Source organism: Ascaphus truei, chromosome 21 (genome assembly GCF_040206685.1).
Source record: "Ascaphus truei isolate aAscTru1 chromosome 21, aAscTru1.hap1, whole genome shotgun sequence".
Classification (NCBI taxonomy): Eukaryota; Metazoa; Chordata; class Amphibia; order Anura; family Ascaphidae; genus Ascaphus; species Ascaphus truei.
In genome coordinates this window covers 13,492,199-13,505,350 of record NC_134503.1, presented here as the reverse complement: position 1 = coordinate 13,505,350, position 13,152 = coordinate 13,492,199, and the positions used below count along the sequence as shown (strand labels likewise).

General features: G+C 44.9%; 1 protein-coding gene across 2 annotated transcripts in view; it reads left to right on the top strand.

Moving 5' to 3' along the window:
• Nucleotides 1-13,152, top strand: part of LOC142472165 (uncharacterized) — a 190,456-nt gene that overhangs the window by 85,006 nt on the left and 92,298 nt on the right. For both annotated transcript variants that reach the window (XR_012789617.1, XM_075579021.1), the window contains exons 2-5: nucleotides 8,810-8,954; nucleotides 9,731-9,889; nucleotides 10,836-11,031; nucleotides 12,203-12,361. Coding sequence is in view for 1 of the 2 variants with exons in the window: in XM_075579021.1 (XP_075435136.1) it covers nucleotides 8,810-8,954; nucleotides 9,731-9,889; nucleotides 10,836-11,031; nucleotides 12,203-12,361 (659 nt within the window). In the remaining variant the exon portion in view is untranslated. The remainder of the gene's footprint in view (nucleotides 1-8,809; nucleotides 8,955-9,730; nucleotides 9,890-10,835; nucleotides 11,032-12,202; nucleotides 12,362-13,152) is intronic.

The window sequence follows — 13,152 nt, the reverse complement described above, 5'->3', positions numbered from 1 at the left end:
TTACAATGCACAAATATCAATAAGATTCCTAAAAGGGCTACTGGCCAGTATGTACTATAGGGGGGTCTCTGCACAGCTCCATGGTCTGTTGAGCCCACATCCCTTCTTTATAACCCTCTGATTGCTGAGCAGCTGTCTGCATCCTGGAGTAACCCCTCCAGCTGTGCTGAAGCCCACATGTTTAAAATTCCAAGGACCAAGGAGAGCTGAACCCAAGGATCAGTGTCAGAATGAGGAGGGCAATGCTGCGTGTGCCTGTTTCTCCATCTCCATTAATATGAGTTATTATTAGCATGTTGAGTATTATCAGTAGCTGCTCAAAAGTTCATGTATTTGAACAGTTGTTTTACGCCGCCCTTCAAAGTTGTGCACAGCTTATATAAAGCGGTTATGCTCAATTTATAGCTGTTTTGAACCATTTAATGACATGTTCCCTAGTTAGTATTTCAAATCTGCACTGCAAAATAATGTATTTAATGTGAGCAGTGATTGCTTATACTGTATATAGAGTTGTTCTGACTACTCATGTTGCATTTTGCGAACTAGAGAGAGAGTTGGGCCCGGCAACGGTTTCCGCACTAAGGCATATAGGAGATGGCTGTCTGTCCTGGTGTCTCGGCTTCTTATCTGTCACTTTATTCTATTCACGAATTTAGCTCAAATATAGCCATAATTGCACATTGATGCTGTTGTTTTCTTAACCTACATATATAGGAAAGGGTTATCTGGCTCTGCCCTTTTTGTAGTTCAGAATAAAGCGTGGATATTTTGTGTGGGTGCTACCACGGATTTGGGTTTAGACTAGTGGACAAGGTTTCCAAGAATGCAAGAAATCCCAATTTTGGCGCACTCTACACATACGTTTCTTATGTGTTAGGTATACTGTTTGTTTTTATCTCCATGTCCCAGACAGGTCTGCTACCCAAGCGTTTCCCCATTATCTCTTAGCATGCAATGCTTCCACTGCAGCCAGGGATTCTGGGTAATGATATGCAAATGAGCACTCTCAGAACCTCATAAAACCTAACTTTTAATAAAGCATGCTATTAGAATACATCCAAAAAGTCTATTTATCAAAATTCAAAAAATGGACAAGAAAAAGCGCTGTATTTATATGTGAATTTTGAAAGTCTTTCAATAAACTCCTCTGACCAAGGAAAACCCTTCTCTACCTGTGTTTGTTAAGGTTTCTGAGTATTTTCTGCAGCTCTATCTAGTGTTAAGGTGTTAGCACCTTGTTTCCTGTATATGGCCAGGTGGCTTATTCCTCATCTAGTGCCGCATTAAATATATATTCTTTCATGGGTCTGCGTGTGTAGAAGTGTATATATATATATATTCTTTCATGGGTCTGCGTGTGTAGAAGTGTGTGTATATGTATATGTATATATATATATATATATATATATAGATATATATATATATATATATATATATATATATATATTCTTTCATGGGTCTGCGTGTGTAGAAGTATATATATATATATATTCTTTCATCGTGTGTAGAAGTGTGAATATATATATATATATTCTTTCATGGGTCTGCATGTGTAGAAGTGTATATATATATATTCTTTCATGGGTCTGCGTGTGTAGAAGTGTATATATATATAATATATATATATATTCTTTCATGGGTCTGCGTGTGTAGAAGTGTATGTATGTATGTATATATATATATTCTTTCATGGGTCTGCGTGTGTAGAAGTGTATGTATGTATGTATATATATATATTCTTTCATGGGTCTGCGTGTGTAGAAGTGTATGTATGTATGTATATATATATTCTTTCATGGGTCTGCGTGTGTAGAAGTGTATGTATGTATGTATATATATATTCTTTCATGGGTCTGCGTGTGTAGAAGTGTGTGTATGTATGTATATATATATTCTTTCATGGGTCTGCGTGTGTAGAAGTGTATGTATGTATGTATGTATATATTCTTTCATGGGTCTGCGTGTGTAGAAGTGTATGTATGTATATATATATTCTTTCATGGGTCTGCGTGTGTAGAAGTGTATGTATGTATATATATATTCTTTCATGGGTCTGCGTGTGTAGAAGTGTATGTATATATATATATTCTTTCATGGGTCTGCGTGTGTAGAAGTGTATGTATGTATGTATATATATATTCTTTCATGGGTCTGCGTGTGTAGAAGTGTATGTATGTATGTATATATATATTCTTTCATGGGTCTGCGTGTGTAGAAGTGTGTGTATGTATGTATATATATATTCTTTCATGGGTCTGCGTGTGTAGAAGTGTATGTATGTATGTATGTATATATTCTTTCATGGGTCTGCGTGTGTAGAAGTGTATGTATGTATATATATATTCTTTCATGGGTCTGCGTGTGTAGAAGTGTATGTATGTATGTATATATATATTCTTTCATGGGTCTGCGTGTGTAGAAGTGTATGTATGTATGTATATATATATTCTTTCATGGGTCTGCGTGTGTAGAAGTGTATGTATGTATGTATATATATATATTCTTTCATGGGTCTGCGTGTGTAGAAGTGTATGTATGTATGTATATATATATTCTTTCATGGGTCTGCGTGTGTAGAAGTGTATGTATGTATGTATATATTCTTTCATGGGTCTGCGTGTGTAGAAGTGTATGTATGTATATATATATTCTTTCATGGGTCTGCGTGTGTAGAAGTGTATGTATGTATGTATATATATATTCTTTCATGGGTCTGCGTGTGTAGAAGTGTATGTATGTATGTATATATATATTCTTTCATGGGTCTGCGTGTGTAGAAGTGTATGTATGTATGTATATATATATATTCTTTCATGGGTCTGCGTGTGTAGAAGTGTATGTATGTATGTATATATATATTCTTTCATGGGTCTGCGTGTGTAGAAGTGTATGTATGTATATATATATTCTTTCATGGGTCTGCGTGTGTAGAAGTGTATGTATGTATATATATATATTCTTTCATGGGTCTGCGTGTGTAGAAGTATACTGTACTTCATCTCAAAACTGCCTAAAGCCTCAGTGGTCATGAGATGTTGTGGTAGGGAAGTATAGTTTTTATAGGAATAATATGTACACGTCACTGTTTGAGTGATGGAGCCTACAATTGATATCTATTTATCTTTTAGATAACAATGTGAGTTATACATTAAGACATTAAAAGAGCTTGGCAAATTGCCCTGGTCGTTCTTGTCTACTGGTCAGCCATTGGAAACACTCATCAGTCCAATATCTTCTAAAGTGGTTCAGGCAAAGTGTCTGCCTGGTTGTAGCTTCCAGAGTACCCTCCATGTACCACCATGCTATTCACCTTTTTGTATCTTGTTAACGGTGAAGTAGATTTTGCATTGAAGACGTGTTTTCGGTGACTCACCAGTAGAGTCTCATAATACATATGTTGGAACTTAAAGATGCATGGCTTTCATTTTACGACAAAAAGGACAGTTGCGCCCGTTGATGTATAGCTCCTGACCCCCACATGACTTTGGAAGCCAGGGAATCCCTGCTACAGATGCTCCCCAGAAGGGCATGCTTGTTCTTGTTTTAGTTCTGCTGCCAGTATAACCATGAACATACCAGGAGAAGCATCTCCATCTGGTGGTCACAAGTATGCGCAAACACGACTGTCTGAAGGCTCTGCAGCATACCCCCTACTTTCCCATGGCTCTGTACTAAGGTTCTGTCATTGGATCGCCAATTGTGTAGTACTCCACTAGTTGTTTTCATAAGCTTAGCCTTCCTGGCTACACCTGCATAAATAAAGAAGCCAGAGATGATTCCAATGCATATCTTTTGTAACTACAGGTGCAGAAAACGTGATTGGGAATGCTGGCTTTTTCTTAATACTTTTGTGCTGGCAATGGCAAGCTGTACCAAAAGACCTTTCAACTGTAGTGCTAATGTGTGTATATTGTCTGTGTCAGGGATAGGTTTGGAGCTATGGCTTTCACAGAGCTATGTTTACAGCAGTGGTTTTCAACCTTTTCAGGAACCCTATAATTATATTGTGAAATTCTGCGGAACCCCAAATCTAAGGCCGCGCTTATAGTGCTGGCAACGGCGACTGTTTGCAGCATTGTTCAGCGATGTTTGCTTACAGTGTTCGAGATGTCGACTGGGGGACGTGGTGAGGGGCAGAGCTGGGGCGTGGCCGTGAGTGGTTCGCCCTCATTGACTGAACCGGTCACATGGCCGCTGATATCACATGGCGGTCGGCGAAAAAAAAATATTTTCATTGACTTCAGAGATTTTGATCGCAACGTCGCAGTCGCGCCTACTATAGGCGCACGCGATGGATTAAATAGACTTGTTTTCACGCGAAGTCGCGTCGCTGTAGCCAGGACTATAAGCGTGGCCTAATAGCGCGTCTGAGATCAGATGCATTGTAAGGAAACCCAACCCTATCTAATAGCGTGTCTGAGATCACATGCATTGTAAGGAACCCCAACCCTCTCTAATAGCGCGTCTGAGATCACATGCATTGTAAGGAACCCCAACCCTCTCTAATAGCGCGTCTGAGAAATTATGCTTTGTAAGGAACCCCAACCCTCTCTAATAGCGCGTCTGAGATCAGATGCATTGTAAGGAACCCCAACCCTCTCTAATAGCGCGTCTGAGATCAGATGCATTGTAAGGAACCCCAACCCACTCTAACAGCGCCTCTGAGATCAGATGCATGTTTTGCACATTTTTAACCTTTTAGTGAGTGCTCTGTTTATACACCTCTCGCGCTCTCCTCTGTCTTTTCTCTCTCTCTCTCATATATCTATCTCTCATAAATTGCACACTGCACAGGGGGGAGGGATAGGCTTCATCCACAGATAACATTCCAGGCTGTTTTTTTAAATTTAATTGAGTATTTGTTTTTGATTATTAAGCTCGGCTAACACGGTACAGGTGTGTGTGTGTGTGTGTGTGTAATGTATATAGCAAGAGAGGCCATATTAAAGAGCATTCCTATTGATTTTTTAATTCTATTTCCATGTAGGTGGGATGCAAGGGGTCTCTGGGACTGACCCACATTAATTTTAGCTCCAGGCCCTGCCCTGCTCCCTGAGAAACTTACATCTGAAGGTGATGCTGGTGTCTGAAATCTGTTTAAAGGTCCCACATCTCGTGGGCCAATAGGAAGCCACAATGGATTACATTCCGACTTCCTATTGGCCAGCAGGACCTTTAAACAGACATTTTCCATGCACAGCCGGGACTGCTACCGGCAGCCCCTTCAGAGGCAAGTGTCTCAAGGGGTCCCCAGAACTGAAATTAACACGACTCCACTCTGAAGACCCCCAGTTTCAAATCTAGTCTAAAAAAAAATCAAGAGGTAACCCCACTTTAATAGCGATGAGAGAGGGTTCTTGGAGCTGTGTGTGAGAGATTCCGAAGTCTTCACATTTCAGGAAAGATTGAGGAGCAGTTTGGCAGTGTGTAGCAGATCAGGTCATAGGGCATTGACGTTGTTTAAAGAGGGTGCTGGGCTTCAGATAAAAATGAGCACTAAAAAAAAATCAGTGAGACAGCAGTAGAGCACTTGGCAAACTCTTCGCATTGCTGTCATCCCAGTATGACTGACATGTCGGCATAATTGTGTGCTGTGTGCGGCAGATTCACTAGGAGTTTGAGTTACTGCCTTCTCCTTGATCTGTTGGGGCTGGGAGCTGGATTCTGGCATCGTCTTTGACCTCCCTATATATTTACTTTGGATATATTTTTCTATAAAAGCTGCAAACAGGTGTCTGGCGCAGACAGCTGTTCTGAGACTAAACACCCATCAGATTGATTGACTGCTAAAGGGGGTATTCCGTGTACGTGCCGGGAACTCCTTGCCTCTGGCCTCCTAATATTATGGGCTCTTGACTGTCAGTACAAGTATGTAAAGACTATATATATATATCAGAGAAACAACCCTGAATATTTATATACATTTCATGATGCAGAGTTCACTGCAGGACACAGGAATTCCAGAATACTAGCATGAATTAATGAACGCTGACAGCATATATGGCTGTGATTTTTGGAGAGGCACAGAAAGGGGGGTGGGGTGCGGGGTTGGGGGGGGGGGGGGGGGGATGGTGTCGGTCCTTAGCCCTAGGAATGACAATCAAGGCTGGAAGACATGGAATGAAGACAGATGCATTTCCCTGGGGTGGAACATTAGTGGTGATGGTTTCCTTCTGGATTAGCTCCCCCTTCTACCTCCTGCTCTAATTACATCCATGTATGACCCCATCTCTCAGGTGAATTCCCGCAGGGCTCAGGAGCAACATGTTTAATGTGCATGTTTAGGCCGAGGCTGAAATGTGCATGATATTAATATACAGTGTTGAAGTAGCAATGGTTCCTATGATCATGGTAAACGGAGCCATACTGCAGATCTCTTAATCCCTTCAGCACTGGAGGGGCCGGGTGTTGCTGAACCCTCCGGTTCTGAAGAGTTATTCCGTCCACCTGCCATCACTCTTGTGCCCTGCAGTGCTCATGCTCAATGGCCTCTTCTAATAAGACCGTTCCCGTCTCCCCTAGAGTCTTCTACTTGTTACTTTTCCACATACGTTCTGAAGCCTTAGGCTGGGGCCATGGTGCCTTTGCCCGTGCGGAGGCGTGCGCGGCCGTGACATCACCCGCGTGAAGTGGGTGCGTTTTGTGGCCAGTGGAGCCGTGCCGCGATTGGGGGGGGGGGGCGTGCCTAGGGGCATCACGTGACCGGTCTGTCGTGCCAAAAAATCGGTTTCAACTGATTTCTAGCGCAACGTGCATCCGCTTCCACACGCCATGTGGACGCGATCACTGCCTTAAGGCAATTTGATTGCTCAGTGTGCGGACACCTCCGCACGGTCTGCGGCACCAGGTCCCAGCCTTAGGCTGCCTTTATAGTAAGGGCTACGGTGACGTGACGTCAGCCGTCGCCGTCGCTATAGCGTTTCTTGCACTCTGGTACAGGAGAGGGTGACTGGGGGTGGGGGGTGGCGGAGGCGTGGCAGTGAGTGGTTCGCCCTCATTGGCTGAACCGCTCACGTGCCACTGATGTCACGCACCGATCGCTGAAGAAGTAAAAATCCTTCGACTTGCAGCGACCGCGTGACGTCAGCCATCGCTGTCGCGCCCACTATGGGCACCCGCAACGGACGGCATGTACTAGCTACGGCAGTGCGCAACGTCGCAGTCGCTGTAGCCAGTATTATAAACGCAGCCTTAGGCCTCGTCCATGGTTGCTGCTTGGTGGCGGAGGCGCGCTCCCGCTCAGCACTGAGCCCCTACAGCCGCAATTAGAGCGGCTTTAGTAGGGGCTCGCCTACGCTTCCGCAAACGCGCGGAAGCGCAGGTCTTAGGGAAATTTTTTATTTCCCCGCTTGCCGGAGCGCAGGGCCGGTCACGTGAGCGGTTTGCCCAATGAGGGCGAACCAGCTCCGTGACGTCTCTGGCCCGCCCCCGGCCCGCCCCCTGACGGCGCGCAGGGAAAGCACCCGCAAGGCCAGGGAAAGCACCCGCTTTCCCTGAGCCTCAGCGCGCCTCAGCACGCCAGCGGGGAGCTTGGCCGAGGTCTAACTGAGGCCCTGTCTCTGCGAATGTTCAAGCAGTCATGTTGTGATCTCACAGTTAGCGGAAGTGCATGAAAAGTAGTGTCACTGCACTTGAATAAAGCACTGGTCCTGGTATTGTACATCAACGAGAAGCTCTTTTCCAGTATAATTGTTGGGTTTTTGTATTTCCAGAAATGTGACCCCAGAATTTCTCCAAAAATTGCTTTACTCTCGTTTTTAGTCTCCAATCACCCATCACTGGGCTGTTTTTTTTTTTTTCATTGCCCCCTCCAGAAGCCTTCAGAGTGTACACTTTGAAACAGGTACTTATTAAATAATACATTCTACAAACTAGAGTTTGTTGGTCCGAATTTTGTATCACTTGGGGTTCACTTGAATGAAATCCCGCGCATGCGTGCTTCAAAGCTAGTGGAACTTAAATGCTTCCAGGGAAGGGCGAAGACCGCTTCAAACACAATTGAATAGGGGACTTTGATCAGAAGTTATACAGACAGAGAAAGTAAGCAGCGCAGAACAGGTCCTCTAAGTGTATATACTTTGTGTTTGTATACTTACTGTATATATACTTACTAAAGGACATCAATGATTTGTTGTTGAAATGCAAGCTTCAGAATTCTCACGATATGCATATTCTTTGTAGCTTATAAAGTTTTAGCCTCCCCTGTTAGGCCGACGGCTCTCAGCGTATGGCGTCCTCCGCTCGTCCATTTTTGCTGATCCCAGAGATGAGTGTTTGAAACAAGTCCCTTGTAGTCCTACTCGTTTCGCGCTGCTTTCTTCTTTTTCGCATATTCATTTTGAGAACTGTCACCTCAAGAAAAGCAGCAACACCCGGACCCCAAAGGAGATAAGGACAGCAACTCTTTTGGACATTCTTTCCCCCTTTTCTTTTCTTTTTTTCCCCCCTTCTTGTAGAGAGATTTATAGAGAGAAATATATAGAGATTTTTTTTATACACAAAAAGGACTCTCTAATTAACTATTGGAGTTAGTGAGCTCACTAAACAACCATTTACGTTTCATTAAGGGTTTTAGCACATAGAGCGCCCTAAATAATATATACGTGTGTGTGTATAGGCAGGTACACAGTTACACAGACGCTTCCGTCTTGCTATTAAAGGCGCTTCATGCCTGAACTTTAAGGCCTCCAATGTCAAAACAACAGGTTGTAAAGCGTTCCATTGGTCCATAGTTTATGGAGGGGTTTAAAAATACCTTTACTTCTCTCCCTCACTCTCTTCTCTCTCTCCTCTCTCTCTCAACATGTAGATGAGGTGAATGTGCTGGAGTCGCTCACCCTGTATTCTGCGGATCTCGTCAACGTCTCGCTGAGTTCTGAAGGTGACTGTATCTCCTTGGAGGTGGGTCAGTACTCGACTCTCAGCATCCCCACTCGGACGGCATTCGGGGAAAGGTCAGTGGGAGAGCGCCCAGGGATTGGATCACTGCGGGATGCTTTGGTGCTAGTGATACAACTCTCTGTGTACTGTGCATGGTTGCTCAGTTGCCAAATATTTCAAGTGTTACATGTTGCAGGTAAAGATTGAACCTCTGGAGGCACAGATGGTTGTAAGGACGTCTCCCCTAAATGTTGAGATTATAACCTAAAGCAGCAATCCAAGCATGTTTTAATAGGTATGAAGCAGGGGGAGTCCAGAGCTGAAGCTTGTTAATTTCCGCTCTGGGGACCACATGCTTCCCGAGATACTTCCCTCCGATGTTGCTGCCAGTACTTCCTGGTTCTTAAAACTCTTGTGGTATCCAGCTTCCTATTGGCTCACGTGTTACGAGCGTTTTGGACCGCCATGTTTACCCAGCCGGGAATGGTACTGGGGGCACCTTCGGAGGGAAATATCTCATGAAGCAGGGGGTCCCCAGAGCTGGTTCAGCTGCTTCCAATCTTGAGTGCAGTTTTAGTGTTGGCGGCAAATCAGAGCCAAAAAAGCACTGCCATAACAATGAGATTGCAGGTGCAACTTAATCCTTTTTACAACTGCTTATCTTTTTTTAGTTGCTCAGTAATGTTCTTTATGTTGATACCCCATTGAAATATTGGCACACCTGTCATCATTACTTTAGTTCGCCCCAATTGCAGTGTGTTTTAAAGCAGTTTGCAGGGCTGGGGATGTGTGTCTGAGCAGAGCGTTTCCCTGATTTTCCCCTCTCACGCCCTGCTCTCCCCCCCTGCAGCTTTGCGGATGAGTTGGCAGTGCTAATGATGCTGCGCTCGCCCCTGCGGGAGGACACCAGCCTGGTCTCCATCCTGAGTCTCCGAGGCCAAGTTCTGTTTCAGATCCGGATTAACCCACATGCCCTCATCTTTATCTCCAGCCGCAGGGGAGACTATGAGTGAGTAGCACTGCAGTTTATACACACTGGATGGATCTTTAACACATGACAGCTGCTTTTAGTTTGCACTCTGCAGATCCGCAGAGAACCGGTACATTTCTACCAATCCTAATGATGATGCACACAGGTACATGGCTCCTGCCATTCTGCATTAAGTACAGTGTAATACAGCAGGTTCGTGTATTAGAATCCAGATCTGTTTTTTTTATGTTAAAATGAAAATAAACTGTGTTTTTGTTTGTGATCATGTCTGAAGGTATTTTTCTATGATTTTTCAAGTAGTAGGAAAAATTAAGGAAGAAGAAAGCACAAATCACACACGTTAGGGTGCATATATACTGTATTTCTATATGTCTTGATGTATTTTTCTCATTGATTTGCATGATAGTAAAGGCATCTGATTCAGGTTTGAGATGGCATGAATGTGCCTAAGAGACAAATATACACGATCACCGAGATAATCACAATACCAGCACTGGACTAATAATAGTGATATATGAATTACTGTTTAATAGTCCATATAACACATGATGTGTCGTCCTCTCCGTTCCTTGGATCTGGATGAAAAAAAAACATTATCTATATCTATATCATTTTTTGCAAATATATTTGTTACACAGATAAGAGCAATTGAGTTAAAATTATATACATTTGTCTTCTGCTGGAAGAATTCATATAAATAGTCCACTACTGTTGGTCACATATATGACCATCTTCCCCCCCCCCAAATCTCCAGTTGTTTTGTTTGTAGAGGGTTGAGGAACGATGTTCTGGAGATCTTGCTGCATCCTTTCTTCACTGCGTTAGGTTTTCAGTAGTGGTGGTCAGCAGGTTATCAATGAGCACGGACACTATGCAGTCCTTACGAGTTCGAGGTGATAAAACGGTTACGTCCTGATAGAAGACTGTCCTTGCATTCCAATGACTGTGTCTCACCCCTCTGCAGGTTTCCGGTGTCCTCCCTCATTGACGGGCAATGGCACCGCTTGGCACTTGGCATCTCGGCTAAAGGTGTGGTCCTGCACGTGGACTGTAAGCTGGTGGAGACACTGCCTTGGTCCAACTTTTTTGGGCTGGGGATCAGCACCGATGGAATATTGATGCTCGGGGGGCTTATCGAGCCATTTGAAATCCCTTTTAAGGTAACCACACACTGCGGATGACATAATTCAACTACTTTTTTTCTTATCTTGAATTTCAGCACCAAGTAATGAGGCATTTTGCTCCAATTTTGCTTTGGATTGCATTTTGTGGAGTGTCTGTAGGGCACTGCTGATATTTCCCAAATTATAAGCTGGATCACACAAGGCAAAATGGAAGCAAAGAGCCTTGATACAAATGCTGCACTTTTACATTACACCGGTGTATTCTGCAGAGCTGGTAAGAGAAAGCTGAGCTCCCATGACTGTGACTAACACAATATGGTCAATGTAGGGCTTATTAAAGTTGCAATTTCCCCCCAAATTTTTTCCGAAAAATGCAGGAGATTCAAGTACTCTTTGAGATATACAGCTTTTCATTGTTTTTAGCATTAAAACAGGGGGGTTTCCGGAGCTGAACCCCATTCATTTCAGCTTCGGGGACGCCCTGCTTCCAGAGATACTTCTCGCCGGAGGGGGTGCCGGTATCTCCTCCAAGTTTAAAGCTCCCTCATCACGTGGGCCAATAGGAAGCCGCGTCGGATGACGTCACAGCTTCCTATTGGCCAGAAGGGCGCGGGTGCTTTGAAAAGCGGCCAATACGTGAACCCTGTTAGCCGAGTGGCTACCGGCGCCCGCTACAGCGGTAAGTATCTCCAGAAGCAGGGGGCCTCCGGAGCCGAATTTTAATGGGGTTCCTGCTTCCCCTCTGCTTCAATCCTATGTTAAAAAAAGGAAATAAATTGGCCCGCTTGCATTGCTTCTTTAAATGGAGTCCTCCAAGTGACATTATACACATTTAATTTATACACAGCAGGATAATTACTCGCTATTTAAGCAGTCATCTCTTACATTCCCCAAAATCCTACACAGTGCAGTCATATTTCTGGAATGCGACTGAAGACTGCATGAAAAGACTTTGCAAAAGGTGACATCAGTAAAAAAAAAAATTGTTTTGAATACCTAGTATGACACTCGGATGTGCTCGAGATTTATGATTGGAGTATAATCTTTTCCCCTGGCTTCTGAATAGTGTATAACATTGCCACAACTTGTTCTGTCCTTCCGGAGATTTATAAAATAAGCTGCTGTGCAAAGCAGCCGTAATACCGTACGAGCAATAAGTGTCTCAATTCTTATGTCACTCAGCCAGCTGCTGTCTTTGTGACTGCAGGGTTCCCTGCAGCAGCTGGTCTTCGTGATGGGAAATCCGGGAGCAGCGAAGGAGTTCTGCAGGAGCTACAACCAGACCTGCCTGAGCAGATTCCCTGCGGAGCAGTTCCTCAATCTGTCGCGCAGTGAACGCGGGAGGCGCCCGGCTCCAGTTACCAAGGTACAGAGGCCCACGTGCACCCAAGGGTGCTAGATTGTATATTTCGTTTGGATAGGAGGTAAGCTGTGCTAAAGCTTGGCACCCTTCTGGGCCAGAGTGGGTCACAAACCCAGGTAGACTGGCTCCATGTGCTAGAACAGGGATGCGGAAACTCGGGGGGAGCGCGAGTTTTTCCTGGGGGCGCGCGGGCGGTTACAGAGGCCCTGCACTCTTCCCCACGGCATGTAAATTAAATGCCTTGGCTTCAGGTGATGCCTCGCCATGGCAACGTGATGTCACGTGACCCCTGCGGCGTCATTTGACGCCAGAGCTAAGGTAAGAGGGCGAAGGGGCGCGAGCAGGAGGAGAGAGCAGGGGGTGCAGACAGAAAGGTTTGCACACCCCTGTGTTAGAACATCGCTCTACACAACAAACATTTCATTCCCCCCACCCCTCTCACTCCCCCCTGCCATTCTCACTCCCCCAAACCCCTCTCACTCCCCCCCACTCCTCTCTCATTCCCCCCACCCATCTCTCTGCCCCACACCCTTCTCTCTCTATCACTCCCCCCCACCCTCTCTCATTCCCCCCACCCCTCGCACTCACCCCCACCATTCTCTCAATCGCTTCCCACTCCTCTCTCTCTCTCTATCTCTATCTCACCCCCACCCCTTTCTCTCAGTCCCCCCCACCCTACTATCTTTCATCCCCCCTCCGTTTTTGCACTTCCCCCTCCCCCCTCCACTTGTGACACCCCCACTCACCCTCCTTTTTGCACCCCCGCCGCCCCCCTCCGTTTTTGCACTCCCCTT